At 44.9% G+C, this 12,786-nt stretch overlaps 1 protein-coding gene across 3 annotated transcripts in view; it reads left to right on the top strand.

Annotated features, from left to right (window-relative positions):
• PIK3R6 (phosphoinositide-3-kinase regulatory subunit 6) overlaps nt 1–12,786 on the top strand; it is a 131,421-nt gene that overhangs the window by 31,396 nt on the left and 87,239 nt on the right. For 2 of the 3 annotated variants that reach the window (XM_033960014.1, XM_033960012.1), the window contains exon 2: nt 10,111–10,239. In XM_033960014.1, coding sequence (XP_033815905.1) covers nt 10,200–10,239 — 40 coding nt within the window. In that variant the 5' untranslated portion in view covers nt 10,111–10,199. Of the gene's footprint in view, nt 1–1,180; nt 1,268–10,110; nt 10,240–12,786 lie in introns of all 3 variants that reach the window. The other variant, XM_033960013.1, reaches the window with a different exon arrangement.

The raw sequence follows: 12,786 nt of genomic DNA, 5'->3' as shown, positions 1-12,786 counted from the left end.
TTTATTTGGGCTTAGCTAAATTTGTGACTCGAGCATTACAATTTGTACAGAATGCCACTGCTCGTATGATTATGCATGCTTCTAAATTTGAACATGTTACACCTATGTTGAATGAGCTCCACTGGCTACCATCACTAGCAGGATTGAATTTTAAAAATTCTTTGATTGATCTTTAAAGCTCTAAAGGATGATGGCCCCTCCGTAGTTGGATCTTGGTTTCAAATACGTCAACCAGTTAGATCTTTACGTTCTGAGAACACTTTGGAGCAAATTCTATAAACGGCGTCCCAACGGTAGGCGCCCTACCACTGTAAAACCAGCCAATCGGGACGCACGATTAAAAAAAAAAACCCAAAACAAAAAAACAACACCTTGAGGAGGGTGGTCTACGTTGTAGGCGTCTTCATGAGCCTAGGGAGGCGCATAGGCCACCTAAGCTCACCCAAGGCAAGGCGTGGGTGTGGTTTCGCTCAGAAGTTGACTTAGGCGAGCTTTGGTGGCCCTAGGTGTCTCCCTAGGGCCACGATAGGCGCCTGAAATTTTTTTTTCAAATTTTTTATAAATTTCCTACATATCTGTACATTAAATTTATGTGCATCGTTTCATTGTAGGCATAATTTTATTCAGGAGGAGGCAGATTTGGGGTGGGGTTAGCATCTGTACATATGCTTTTTGCATTTTCAAAAGTAGATGCATACAGTATATCTTTACAGGTGCAGATGCAGATTTATAATGTGGACTTTTCTTAATCTGTTTTCAAAAGAGAAGATTTACCCACTTTGAATAGCAATGTAAAGTCTGGGGGGGGGGGGAAGTATCTGGAGACTTTACAGTTCTGTGCACAGTTTGAAAATTGCCCCCTTCTTTGATTAGCTTTCGGGAATCTTCCCGTGTTCTAAACAGAATAAGTGGGACAAAGCATAAAATACATTATAATAGTAAAGTGAAGGGGAAGAGGAGGTGGTTTGATGTGTTACAGTGATAAGAAGGTAAGGCAAAGTCTCTCTGTCATCTTCTTATCACTGTAACTTTATTTAGAAAACCCTTTACATCCTTCCCTTCATGCTGCCACAGTGACCTACCTGAAAACTTTCTGAATTTTCTTCTTTTCCCCTCTCTGCCAGGAAGCTGCTCCTGACCCCCATCCTAGAACTGTTTAATGTGTGGCTTTTTTCCCCAGAAATTTACAACTCTGCTGATTCACCTGTACCTTGTGGTAGTGTCATCTCTTGCTTTGACCAACTTATTCTGGTTGGACCTGAAAAAGGTAGGGTTATCATCCAAAGGCTAGTCCAGTAAAAAGGTATTAACTTTCATTATTTTTTTCATTTCGTTAGCCTTTATTTCCTGTTTAAAATAATGTGTGAACATAAGAATAGCCTTTCTGGGTCAGACCAAAGGTCCATCAGGCCCAGCAGCCCGCTGCTACAGCGGCCAGTCCAGGTCCCCAGCACCTGGCCAAAACCCAAAGTAGCAACATTCCATGCTACCGATCCAGGGCAAGCAGTGGCTTCCCCCATGTCTTTCTCAATAACAGACTATGGACTTTTCCTCCAGGAAATTGTCCAAACCTTTCTTAAAACCAGCTACGCTATCCACTCTTACCACAACCTCTAGCAACACGTTCCAGAACTTGACTATTCTCTGAGTGAAAAAATATTTCCTCCTATTGGTTTTAAATGTATTTCCCTGTAACTTCATCAAGTGTCCCCTTGTAATTTTTGATGGAGTGAAAAATTGATCCACTTGTACCCATTCTACTCCACTCAGGATTTTGTAGACTTCAGTCATATCTCCCCTCAGTCGTCTCTTTACCAAGCTGTAGAGCCCTACCTTTCTCGTCTTTCCTCATACAGGAGGAGTTCCATCCCCTTTATCATCTTAGTTGCTCTTCTTTGAACCTTTTCTAGCGCCACTATATCTTTCTTGAGATAAGAAGACCAGAATTGAACGTAATACTCCAGGTGAGGTCGCACCATAGAGTGATAACATTCTTAGTCTTGTTAACCATCCCTTTTTTAAATAATTCCTAGCATCTTGTTTGCTTTTTTGGCCACTGCCACACATTAGGTGGAAGGTTTAATCGTATTGTCTACAATGACACTCAGATCCTTTTCTTGGGCGCTAACCCCGAAGGTGGACCCTAGCATCCAGTAACTGTGATTTGGGTTATTCTTCCCAATGTGCATCACTTTGCATTTGTGCACATTAAATTTCATCTGCCACTTGGATGCCCAGTCTTCCAAATTCCTAAGATCGTCCTGCAGTTTTTCAATCATTTATTCCTTTATTACAAACATAGATTGTAAGTCGTCAGGGTTCAGGAAAATTCTTAATGTACCTGAATATAACTCGCCTTGAGCTACTAATAAAAAAGACATGAGTTAAATTAGAGAATATAGACTCTTGAATTTCCACTAAATCAGAAAAAGTGCAAACAATACTGATATCTAACTAGAGGGGCCTCAGTTAAGGAGCCTACGCAAGTCATAGACTCTGACCGCACAAGTCTGCGTAGATTTTCAGCTCCTTTGCTCCAATCAGTTAGATATCAGTATTGTTTGCACTTTTTCTGATTTAGTGGAAATTCAAGAGTCTATATTATCATTTCTTTTCCACTACGGGTTTTACAATATAGTGTGTTTACTTAAATTAGAGAATGACACGGTGGATGTTACCCGTGGCTAGCCGCGAGTAGCCGTGGGTAACCCGCCAAAACGGTGGAGGGGGGAAAGGTGCTCACCGCAGGTACGGGGACAAGGCCATCCACCGCCCCATGGAGCGGTGAATGGCCTTGTCCCTGCAGTTAAGTGAGGGAACGTGCGCAGTCACCAATCGCACACGGCTCCCTCCCTTCTTCCTACCTACCCAAATCTATCTATCTATCTCCCTCCCTCCCCCTTACCTTCGCGGTGCGTTTTAAGGTTTAAGACTTGTTGAAAGCCGCCGGAGCGTACGTGCAGTCATGTGCGTGTGTGGGCAGAAGCTTCTCCTCTGACACAACTTCTGGTTGTGTCGGAGGACAAGCTTCCGTCCACACATGCAGGCGATTGCACGTACTCTCCGGCAGTTTTCAACAAGCTACTTAAACCTTAAAACGCGCCTCGAAGGGAGGGAGGGAGATGCACGGATCGCGCGAGGGGTGTCGAAGGGCAGTGAGGTGGCGAGAGGGAAGGGTGGATGCTGCGGGGACGGGGGACGGGCAGTGAAGGGACGGCAGGGACGGGGCGGTGAAGGGGATGGTGGTCCAGTGATGGGGCAGTGACAGGGACAGATTTTTCCCCCATGTCGTTCTCTTAAGTTAAATCCAAACTTAAGAACATAAAAGCTGCCATACTAGGACAGACTGCAGATCCATGAAGTCCAGTATCCTATTTCCAACAGTGGCCAACCCAGGTCACAATTACTTAGCAAGATCCTAAAGATAAAAACATATTTTATGCTGCTTATCCTAGGAATAAGCAGTGGGATCCCCTACATCCATCTTAATAATGGCTTATGGATTTCTCTTTTAGGAAGTTATCCAAACCTTTTTTAAGCCTTGCTACGGAAACTGCTTTCACCACATACTCTGGCAGTGAAATCCAGAGTTCATTTACATTCCCTTTCATCTACCTATAGAGAGGGGGCCCTGATATGTGCATACAGGTTGATGGACAGAGAGAGATAGAAACAGAGATCAGCAGTAGAGAATGACACGGTGACGGTTTACCCGCGGCCACCGCATTTAAGCCGCGGGTCACCGCCGAAAACGGGGAAGAAAACTAGCAGTCGCTGCGGTGACGGGGACAAGGCCATTCACCGACCGCGGAAACGGTGAACAGGTTTGTCCCCGCGGGCCAATGTACCCCCTTCTAGGAACCGCTATTTACCTGTGTTTCACCGTGCTCCTCATTTGTCAGATCAACCCTTCCTGCCAATCGCAGCAGAAGGGTACCCAACCCCTCCTGCCGGTCCTCCCAATGGCCTCCCCTAAGATCGCCGGCAGGAGGGTACCCAACCCCTCCTGCTGGACCCCCCCCCAACGAACCCTCCCACCCCGGAACCCCCTTAGTCTTACTTTCCAAGTTGGACCGGACAGCTCCTCGCTCGTCTGGCCAGCAGGCCTGCCTCCGTCCAAATGAGGCGGGCCCGCCCCTCCCCTCCCCTGCCTAACCCACAGGATCCTAGGGCCTGATTGGCCCAAGCACCTAAGGCCCCTCCTATAGCGGGAGTGGCTTTAGGTGCCTAGACCAATCAGGCCCTAGGATCCTGTGGGTTGGGCAGGGTAGGGGCGGGCCCGCCTCATTTGGACGGAGGCAAGCCTGCTGGCCATACGTGTGAGGAGCCGTCCGGTCCAACTTGGAAAGTAAGACTAAGGGGGTTCCGGGGTGGGAGGGTTCGTTGGGGGGGGGTCCAGCAGGAGGGGTTGGGTACCCTCCTGCCGGCGATCTTAGGGGAGGCCATTGGGAGGACCGGCAGGAGGGGTTGGGTACCCTTCTGCTGCGATTGTCGGGAGGGCCGTTGGGGGGGTCTACAGGAGGGGTTGGGTGCCCTCCTGCCGTGATCGCTGGGGGGAGGGGAGACTTGCAGCCGTAGCCGCGGTCACTATGCTAATCACGGCAGCATTTAAAGTACATGTCGTGTTTGTTTTTGCATTGCTAGCCCCAGGGGTGGTGGAAGATTAGTGATTGAAAAACTGTATGAAAAATAACTATTTTAAATTTAGTGATCAAAATGTGTCAGTTTTGAGAATTTTTATTAATTAATTTTTTCTCTGCGTGTTTTGTTTTTGTATAGTTATTAACTAATATTTAACTAAGTTTTAAAGTTTTAAAGAATGTTTCCTTTATACGTAAATAAAGAAAAGTGAATGGGATTGCAGTGGCGGTGACGGGGCGGTGAATGGGGTGGCAGTGGCGGTGACGGGGCGGTGAAGAGGATGGTGAGACGGGGACGGGGCGGTGACGGGGATGGTGAGACGGGGACGGGGCGGTGACGGGGATGGTGAGACGGGGACGGGGCGGTGACGGGGACCAATTTTTTCACCGTGTCATTCTCTAATCAGCAGTAGTGTGGGAAACATCTAAGAAAAAAAAGGCAACTGGCTCTGTAAAAGTGTTTAATTGAAACCACAACCTGAAATAGCACAGCATACCTTGAGGCTGACTTGGCAGTCCCTGTCACTTCCGTCTCAATTCGCAGATTAGATGAACTATAATGAAAAGATGCAGACTTGCCAATGTCGGGGAGCACTCAGAGGTCATTGAACTTCACGTGGAGGAGGGGTTGTGATATTGTTGCCTTTTTACAGGTGGAAAATTGAGCTTCAGACAAAGTTGGTGGTGTGGTACTATGTCGGTCAACTTGTGTAAGCACAGAAATAAAAATTAAGGGCTCAATATTCAGAAAATACTGAGCTCGTAAATTTATGCTCCTAAGTTAGCCTCTCAGATTTGTGCCCTATCTTCAACCAGGCTTAGGAGCATAACTTTTCAGCTGAAAATTCATCTTAATAAAATTTATGTTCATAAATTTAGGCCTGCCTTTCATTTGCCAAGATTTATGAGCCTAGTGCTGAAAATCAATGTTGAGCTCCTAACTTCTTTTCCTTGCCCTAAATGTGCTCTCATTTCACCCACTTTCTACGCTGCTAAATTTTAAGAGTTCAGAGACATTTTGAGTAAAAATTTACTCACTCAGCCTTGCTAAATTTTCAAAGAGGCCAATTTATGAGCATAATTCTCAAAGTTAGAAGCATGCATCCTTTGAATATCAGGCCCTAAACAAATAAAAAGAATGTGTGATGATACCTTTCTACTGTACTGAACCTTGGAGACCCAAAAAGTGGCCTGTGCTATCCCCAGCATGGGTCTTTCCCGCACACTAAGACCACTTTTAGTGCTGCTGGGAAGTGGCTGATTTTATATACTGCCTATCAAGGTTATCTAAGCGGTTTTATAATCAGGTACTCAAGCATTTTCCCTATCTGTCCCGGTGGGCTCACAATCTATCTAACGTACCTGGGGCTATGGAGGATTAAGTGACTTGCCCAGGATCAGAAGGATCAGTGCAGGGTTTGAATCCACAACCTCAAGGTGTTGAGAGGCTGTAACTCTAACCCAGGGGTAGGGAACTCTGGTCCTCGAGAGCCTTATTCCAGTCGGGTTTTCAGGATTTCCCCAATGAATATGCATGAGATCTATTTGCATGCACTGCTTTAAATGCATATTTATTGGGGAAATCCTGAAAACCTGACTGGAATACGGCTCTCGAGGACCAGAGTTCCCTACCCCTGCACCACACTCTCTTCCAATACAATATCGGAAGTGAGCCAAGCCATTGTGACATCACTGATGAGGTTGGCTTTTATTAGTAGAATGAGGCATTATGACATCAGGGAAAGAGATTGGGACTTGTAATACTACCTTTTTGTAGTTTTACAACCACATTCAAGGCGGTTTACATACATGTACTTTAAGCATTTTCCCTATCTGTCCTGGTGGGCTTACAATCTACCTAACATACCTGGGGCTATGGAGGAGTAAGTGACTTGCCCAGGGTCACAAGGATCCGCGTAGGGTTTGAACCCACACCCCCAGGGTGCTGAGGCTGTAGCTTTAACCACTACGCCACACACTCCTCCTCTGCTCCTAACCATTCTACTTACTGGACACCCACCTGAAAGTGCTAGACACCTACTGAGTTAGGTGCCTATCACCCAATTAATTTTAATATAAGCTAATTATAAAGTGCTAATTGCTTGTTATTGGCACCAATTAATATTGTTAAATAATTAACGCTGGCTTTTACTAAACCGCATTGGTGCTTTCTACCGCGGGCCAGCAAGGTAAATTCTCCAATGCTCATAGAATTCCTATGAGCGTGGGAGCACTTACCTCACCGGCCCGCGGTAGAAACCTCTACCGTCGCTTTGTAGAAGGAACCCTAAATTAAATGCCTAGATTGGCTGGGTGCACTGATCTAGGCACCTAACTTCAGGCGCCTTTTATAGAATCAAGGCCTAAAGGCTCACACACTAGCAAAGCACTAATCGGTTAGCACAGTGTTCTTCAACCACCGGTCCATGGACCAGTGCCGGTCCACAGAAATTTCCTGCCGGTCCACAGGGCCAGCACGTGCATCAGGCCAAAAACAGTGTTCTTCAACCGCCGGTCCGCGGTGCGATCAATGCGGCGTTATCTTCGAGCCAGCTCCCTCTTCCTAACTGATTCAGTGCACAAAGCCACGGGCAGCGGCTCCTACGGGCATCCTGCGCCAGAACCGGAAACCTTCTCTCTGATGTTGCAATGTCAGAGGGAAGGCTTCCAGATGAGGCACGGGATGTGCAAGGAGCAATTAGTACTATTATGGGGGCGGGGTCTGGGGTGGAGATGGGCGGGGTCTGGCCCACGATTTAGCCCAGTGTTCTTCAACCGCCGGTCCACGGACCGATGCCAGTCCACAGAATAATTCTTTTATTTCTGCCGGTCCATAGGTGTAAAAAGGTTGAAAAACACTGGGTTAGCATGTAGCAATGTAGCTGTGCTAACCAATTAATGCAGAACATTCCTACTCTGCCCCCAGATCCAACCCCAGCACACACATGCAAAAATGACCGTGGGACACCCGAACATTCCCTACAGTAAATGCGTTTTTATCCTGTGCTAAGCAAAAATCAGTAAATATATTTTGGAGATGATTTTAGAAAGATTAGTGTGCAAAAAAAAAAAAAAAAGTCCTTTACATTTGTAAATCAGGTTGTATAAAAACATAAGAATTGCCATACTGGGACAGACTTGAAGGTCCATCAAGCCCAGTAGCCTGTTTCCAACAGGTCCCAAGTACCTAACTAGATCCCAAGTAATAAAACAGATTTTATGCTGCTTATCCTAAGAATAAGCAGTGGATTTCCCCAAGCCATCTCAACAGTGGCCTATGGACTTCCCTTTTAGGAATTTATCCAGATCTTTTTTTAAATTGCGCTAAGCTAACTAATTTCACCACATTCTCTGGCAACAAATTCCAGAGTTTAATTACATGTTCTGTGAAGAAACATTTTCTCTGGTTTGTTTTAAATCTACTACTTAGTAGCTTCATCGCATGCCCCCTAGTCCTAGTATTTTTGGAAAGAGTAAATAAACGATTCATACCTACCCTTTCCACGCCGCTCAGTATTTTATGTCGCCCCTGAGCCGTCTCTTCTCCAAGCTGAAGAGCCCTAGCCGCTTTAGCCTTTCCTCATAGGGAAGTCGTCCCTTTCCTTTTATCATTTTCATCATCTTTCTCCATACCTTTTCTAATTCCGCTATATCTTTTTTGATATAATGGCAACCAGAACTGCATACAGTATTTAAGGTGCAGCCGTACCGTGGAGCAATAAAAGGGTATATAACATTTTCATTTTTGTTTTGCATTCCTTTCCTGATAATTCCTAACATTTCATAGCCGCTGCCGCCGCACATTGAGCTGAGGGCTTCAGCGTATCCTCAACCTAGATCCTTTTCCTGGGCATAGAACTCACCATTACGTAGCTAAAGTTCAGATCCCTCTTTCCCACATGCATCGCTTTGCACTTGCTCACATTAAATGTCACCTGCCGTTCTGATACCTGGTCTCCCAGTCTCACATGGTCCTCCTGCAATTTTTCACAATCCTCTTGTAGCAATTTTAGAAAGGTGCCAGCAGCACACACAGATTTCAAGAAGGCGTGTAATGGGTGGGTGTTAAAAGTACAGGTGCACTAAACATTTTAGATTGCCAATAAAAACATACCTGAACAATTTCAACATCTACCTGCCATGTATTGCCTTAAAGCTACAAGAAATACTGCCGCTGTTTGCTTTGGACCAAAAGAACAGAATGGCCCTTCCATTTCCACTAAGTTCAGAAACTAATGATTTATGCTTTAAGGCTGTTTTGAAAACACATTTATTTCCCGGCAGTCACGAGGAGGCCCAGATTAGTCTGCTTTCTTTGAGTTCATTTCTTCTCTTTTTAAACTGTAATTCTTTTTTCTTTCTTTTCAACTTTCTGTTGATGATATGATTGTACACCACATTGTTCTTCCTTTGACTGAGGATATAATGGCCCCATTTTACATAGACGCTTATCGCGGCGGCTGTGGTAATCGCCCCAACGCCCATAGGGATTTAATGGGCGCTGGAGCATTTGCCGCACAGCAGCCGCTATTGTGCTTTTGTAAAAGGGGAGATACATATGGTAAGTTGTCAAATAAATAACTTATAACTGCTTGGAGTCACACATAGGTGTTCGCTAACTTCTTGATTGGACCTTAACTTTGAGGGAGGAATTGTAGAAGAAAATGGTGCTTATGGTCTGTGGAGCTGGAAAAACCACTTCAAAATGCAAAAAGAAAAAAAAAAAAAAATGTATACACTTGACCTAGTATATTTATCTAAACAAGTGACCTGCAAACTTTTTGACACCACAGCACATGAAACTCGTTGCCGTGGCTGGAGGGCAGCCAGAAGTACGCGGACGTCAACGCGATGATGTCGCAAGCATGCGTGATGTCATCACGTTGATGTTCACGCCTGTGCAGAGACCTTCCAGCTGTGGCCCAGAACCTATTTCTACGCCGTTAGGGGTTACTGACGGAGGAGAGGTGCGGGGAGAGGAGGAGAGACACTGGTGCCGGCTGACAGCCTACAGGACATCCTGTCAGCAGTCAGCTGGCGCTGGCATCTCGCGGCACACTACACACAGGTCGCGATACACTGATCTAAACAGTCTCAAGACAGGTATACCTATTCCTGTGGCAACCACGTTTACAAAGGATGTCTGTCACTTTTTATGCCTATGTATTATGCCAAATGTCAAGTTATATATACAATATATTTTCATTTTGGTGCTCTCTAACTTTTAGGGCTCCTTATACGAAAGTGTGCTAGCGGTTTAGCACGCGCTACAATGCCGCGCACACTAAACGCTAACGCCTCCATAGAGCTTGCGTTAGTATTTTTCGTTTAGCGCGTGGTTTGCGTGCGCTAATCTTAAGCGCGTGCTAAAAACGCTAGCGCACCTTAGTAAAAGGAGCCCTTAGTTTTGCAAGAAATAATGTACCTGTTTCTTAAGGCCACTGTTTTGGTTTTGTTTTTTTTATTTTAGGCCGAACAAAGGACATAGCCATGTGAGCATTACTGAGACCCTGCCCAGCCTCCATCTGGCAAAAAGATCAGGGTGCATCAGCTCAATCTATGAACTTCTTCAGCTCCACTTCTTTCATGGATAGCAAAGGTCTGTAGTTCAGTATTTTTACAATTCATGTGTCCACACCAATTTATTTTGAAGTCTCAAAGGAGTTAGGCTAGGATTATAAGGATTCATCCGTTTTTCTTAAAACTTTTTATTTAAGAGAATAAATTTCCTGGATGCTTTAAGGGTTCAGTGTTTGGCAGTCACCAAGATATTTTCATAGGTATAGATCAGTGGTCTCAAACATGCGGCCCGCCAGGTACTATTTTGAGGCCCTCGGTATGCTTATCATAATCACAAAAGTAAAATAAAACAGTTTCTTGATCATATGTCTCTTTAGCTATAAATTACAATATTATTATTAAGACTTAGCCAAAAGGGAAGATTTATAAACTTTAAAGAGTTGCCGGACTTGATGGACCTAAGGTCTGATTCAGTGAAGGCATTTCTTATGTTCTTATGGAAAATTGTTATTTCTTTAATAAGACATTAGCTATTTTTTTCTGAGGCCCTCCCAAGTACCTACAAATCCAAAATGTGGCCCTGCAAAGGGTTTGAGTTTGAGACCACTGGTATAGACGTACCTGTATCCAGCTGTGCATGGATCCCACCTCTGGCTTTTGTATATTTTTGTTTTATTTATTCAATATTTTTGGAAAGTTTAGGGAGAAAAAAAATCAAGAAAAGACCAGAGGCGCTTAATATATTTGGCTAGTTGTTAAATTTAGCACATCAACAAAAATCTTACAATGGATAGTATTTTTTCTATATTTTCATTTGCATGATGTCAGGGGTCCTTTTATTAATGCACATTAAGCAGTTACTGGTGCACATTAACTCACAAGCTAATGCATGAGCATGGTAGAAAATGGGTGTCGGGGTCATGATTAACACATGTACTAATCAAGTTTCAAGTTTAATTAATTTTAATATATCGACCATCGACGTGTATTGATTTAACCAGCCTTTAGGCAGCGGAATGCCATTTTATTTGGGGATGCCCAAAGGCTCTGCCCTAGCCAGCAGAATCCTGCGGCACCTCTCACTAGCTCCCAACTCCCCCACCCACCTCCCTCCAGCGCTGTACTTTTAAATCTTTGGGCAGCTGCCATGCAGCATCAACGGGCAGGCCTGCTGATTGACGCCGTGTGGCGGCTGCCAAAGATTTAAAAGTACATGGCGCCAAGAGAGGGATGGATGGGCCGGAAACAACTGCCATCCGCCAGTCTATGGGGAGGCCATGTCCTCCCCCATTCCAACACCCATGAACCAGCCAGAGACAACTGCTGCCTAGTGAAATTGTTGGTCAGGGCTATACACTGATTATCACCGCTGAAAATTAGTGGTTAGTGCTTAAGTGACAACCAGCTATTTGGGGAGCTGAGTTAGCGCTTAATCGGTTAAGTGCCAATATGTTCAGCACTTAACCAGCCAGGGTAAATGCATAAATAGGACCACATAAAGCACAATCCTTATCTTTATGCAGCTCCTTTTTAAACATTAGCGCCAGCAGCCTGGTTCCAATCTGGTTAAGGTGGAGTCCATCCTTTCGGAACAAGCTCCCCATCTGGAGTACTGCGTCCATTATTGGTCGCCGTACCTTAAGAAGGACATGGCATTACTCGAGAGGGTTCAGAGGAGAGCGACGCGTCTGATAAAGGGGATGAAAAACCTTTCATACGCTGAGAGATTGGAGAAACTGGGTTTCTTTTCCCTGGAGAAGTGGGCAGTTACATTCTGAATATCAATTTAACTGGCTATATATTATCCAGCGCCGCATAAACTGAAGATTCAGTGCCGAAACCCGGACATGATCCGGCACTGAATATCCGGGAATAACGTTGGCGACGGTCAGCACAACGCTTACCACCACCGGCTGAATGTTTACCCCCAGAATTTATAAAATTGGTTAGAGCATTGGCCCTAGAACCATGGGAACCTGAATTTGGAATATTAGTGTAACATGATGTTGGTGCACTTTACATATAGGTGCCCATAGTTATGGGCATTAGAGTTAATTGACACTAATTTGTATTTACATGCTAGAGAATGACACGGTGACAAAATTCATCACCGTTCCCGTCCCCGCGGATAACCGCGGGAAACCATCTTCATGTCATTCTTTAAGGAGAGAGGGAAGAATCGGAGTATGAATGGCCACAACCACTGACCCACAAGCTTTGCTTTGAAGAATGCTGGTGTAGAAGGACTGAGGTTGAAACAGACTCTACAGAATGACAGTCTCTGGTATCCAGAGCAGATATTGTGATGTCATAATGCCTCATTCCACCAGTGCCTAAGAGCCAATCACATCAGTGATGTCATAATGGCTTCATTATCCTTGGCTCACATAAGAATCAGAGTATGAATGGCCTCAACCACTGACCCACAAGCTTTGCTTTGAAGAATGCTGGTGTAGAAGGACTGAGGTTGAAACAGACTCTACAGAATGACAGTCTCTGGTATCCAGAGCAGATATTGTGATGTCATAATGCCTCATTCCACCAGTGCCTAAGAGCCAATCACATCAGTGATGTCATAATGGCTTCATTATCCTTGGCTCACATAAGAATCAGAGTATGAATGGCC

This window comes from Geotrypetes seraphini, chromosome 10, assembly GCF_902459505.1.
Source record: "Geotrypetes seraphini chromosome 10, aGeoSer1.1, whole genome shotgun sequence".
In the NCBI taxonomy this organism is placed as follows: Eukaryota; Metazoa; Chordata; class Amphibia; order Gymnophiona; family Dermophiidae; genus Geotrypetes; species Geotrypetes seraphini.
Note: the sequence above shows the minus strand (reverse complement) of the source record. Positions and strands in the feature narration are given on the sequence as shown.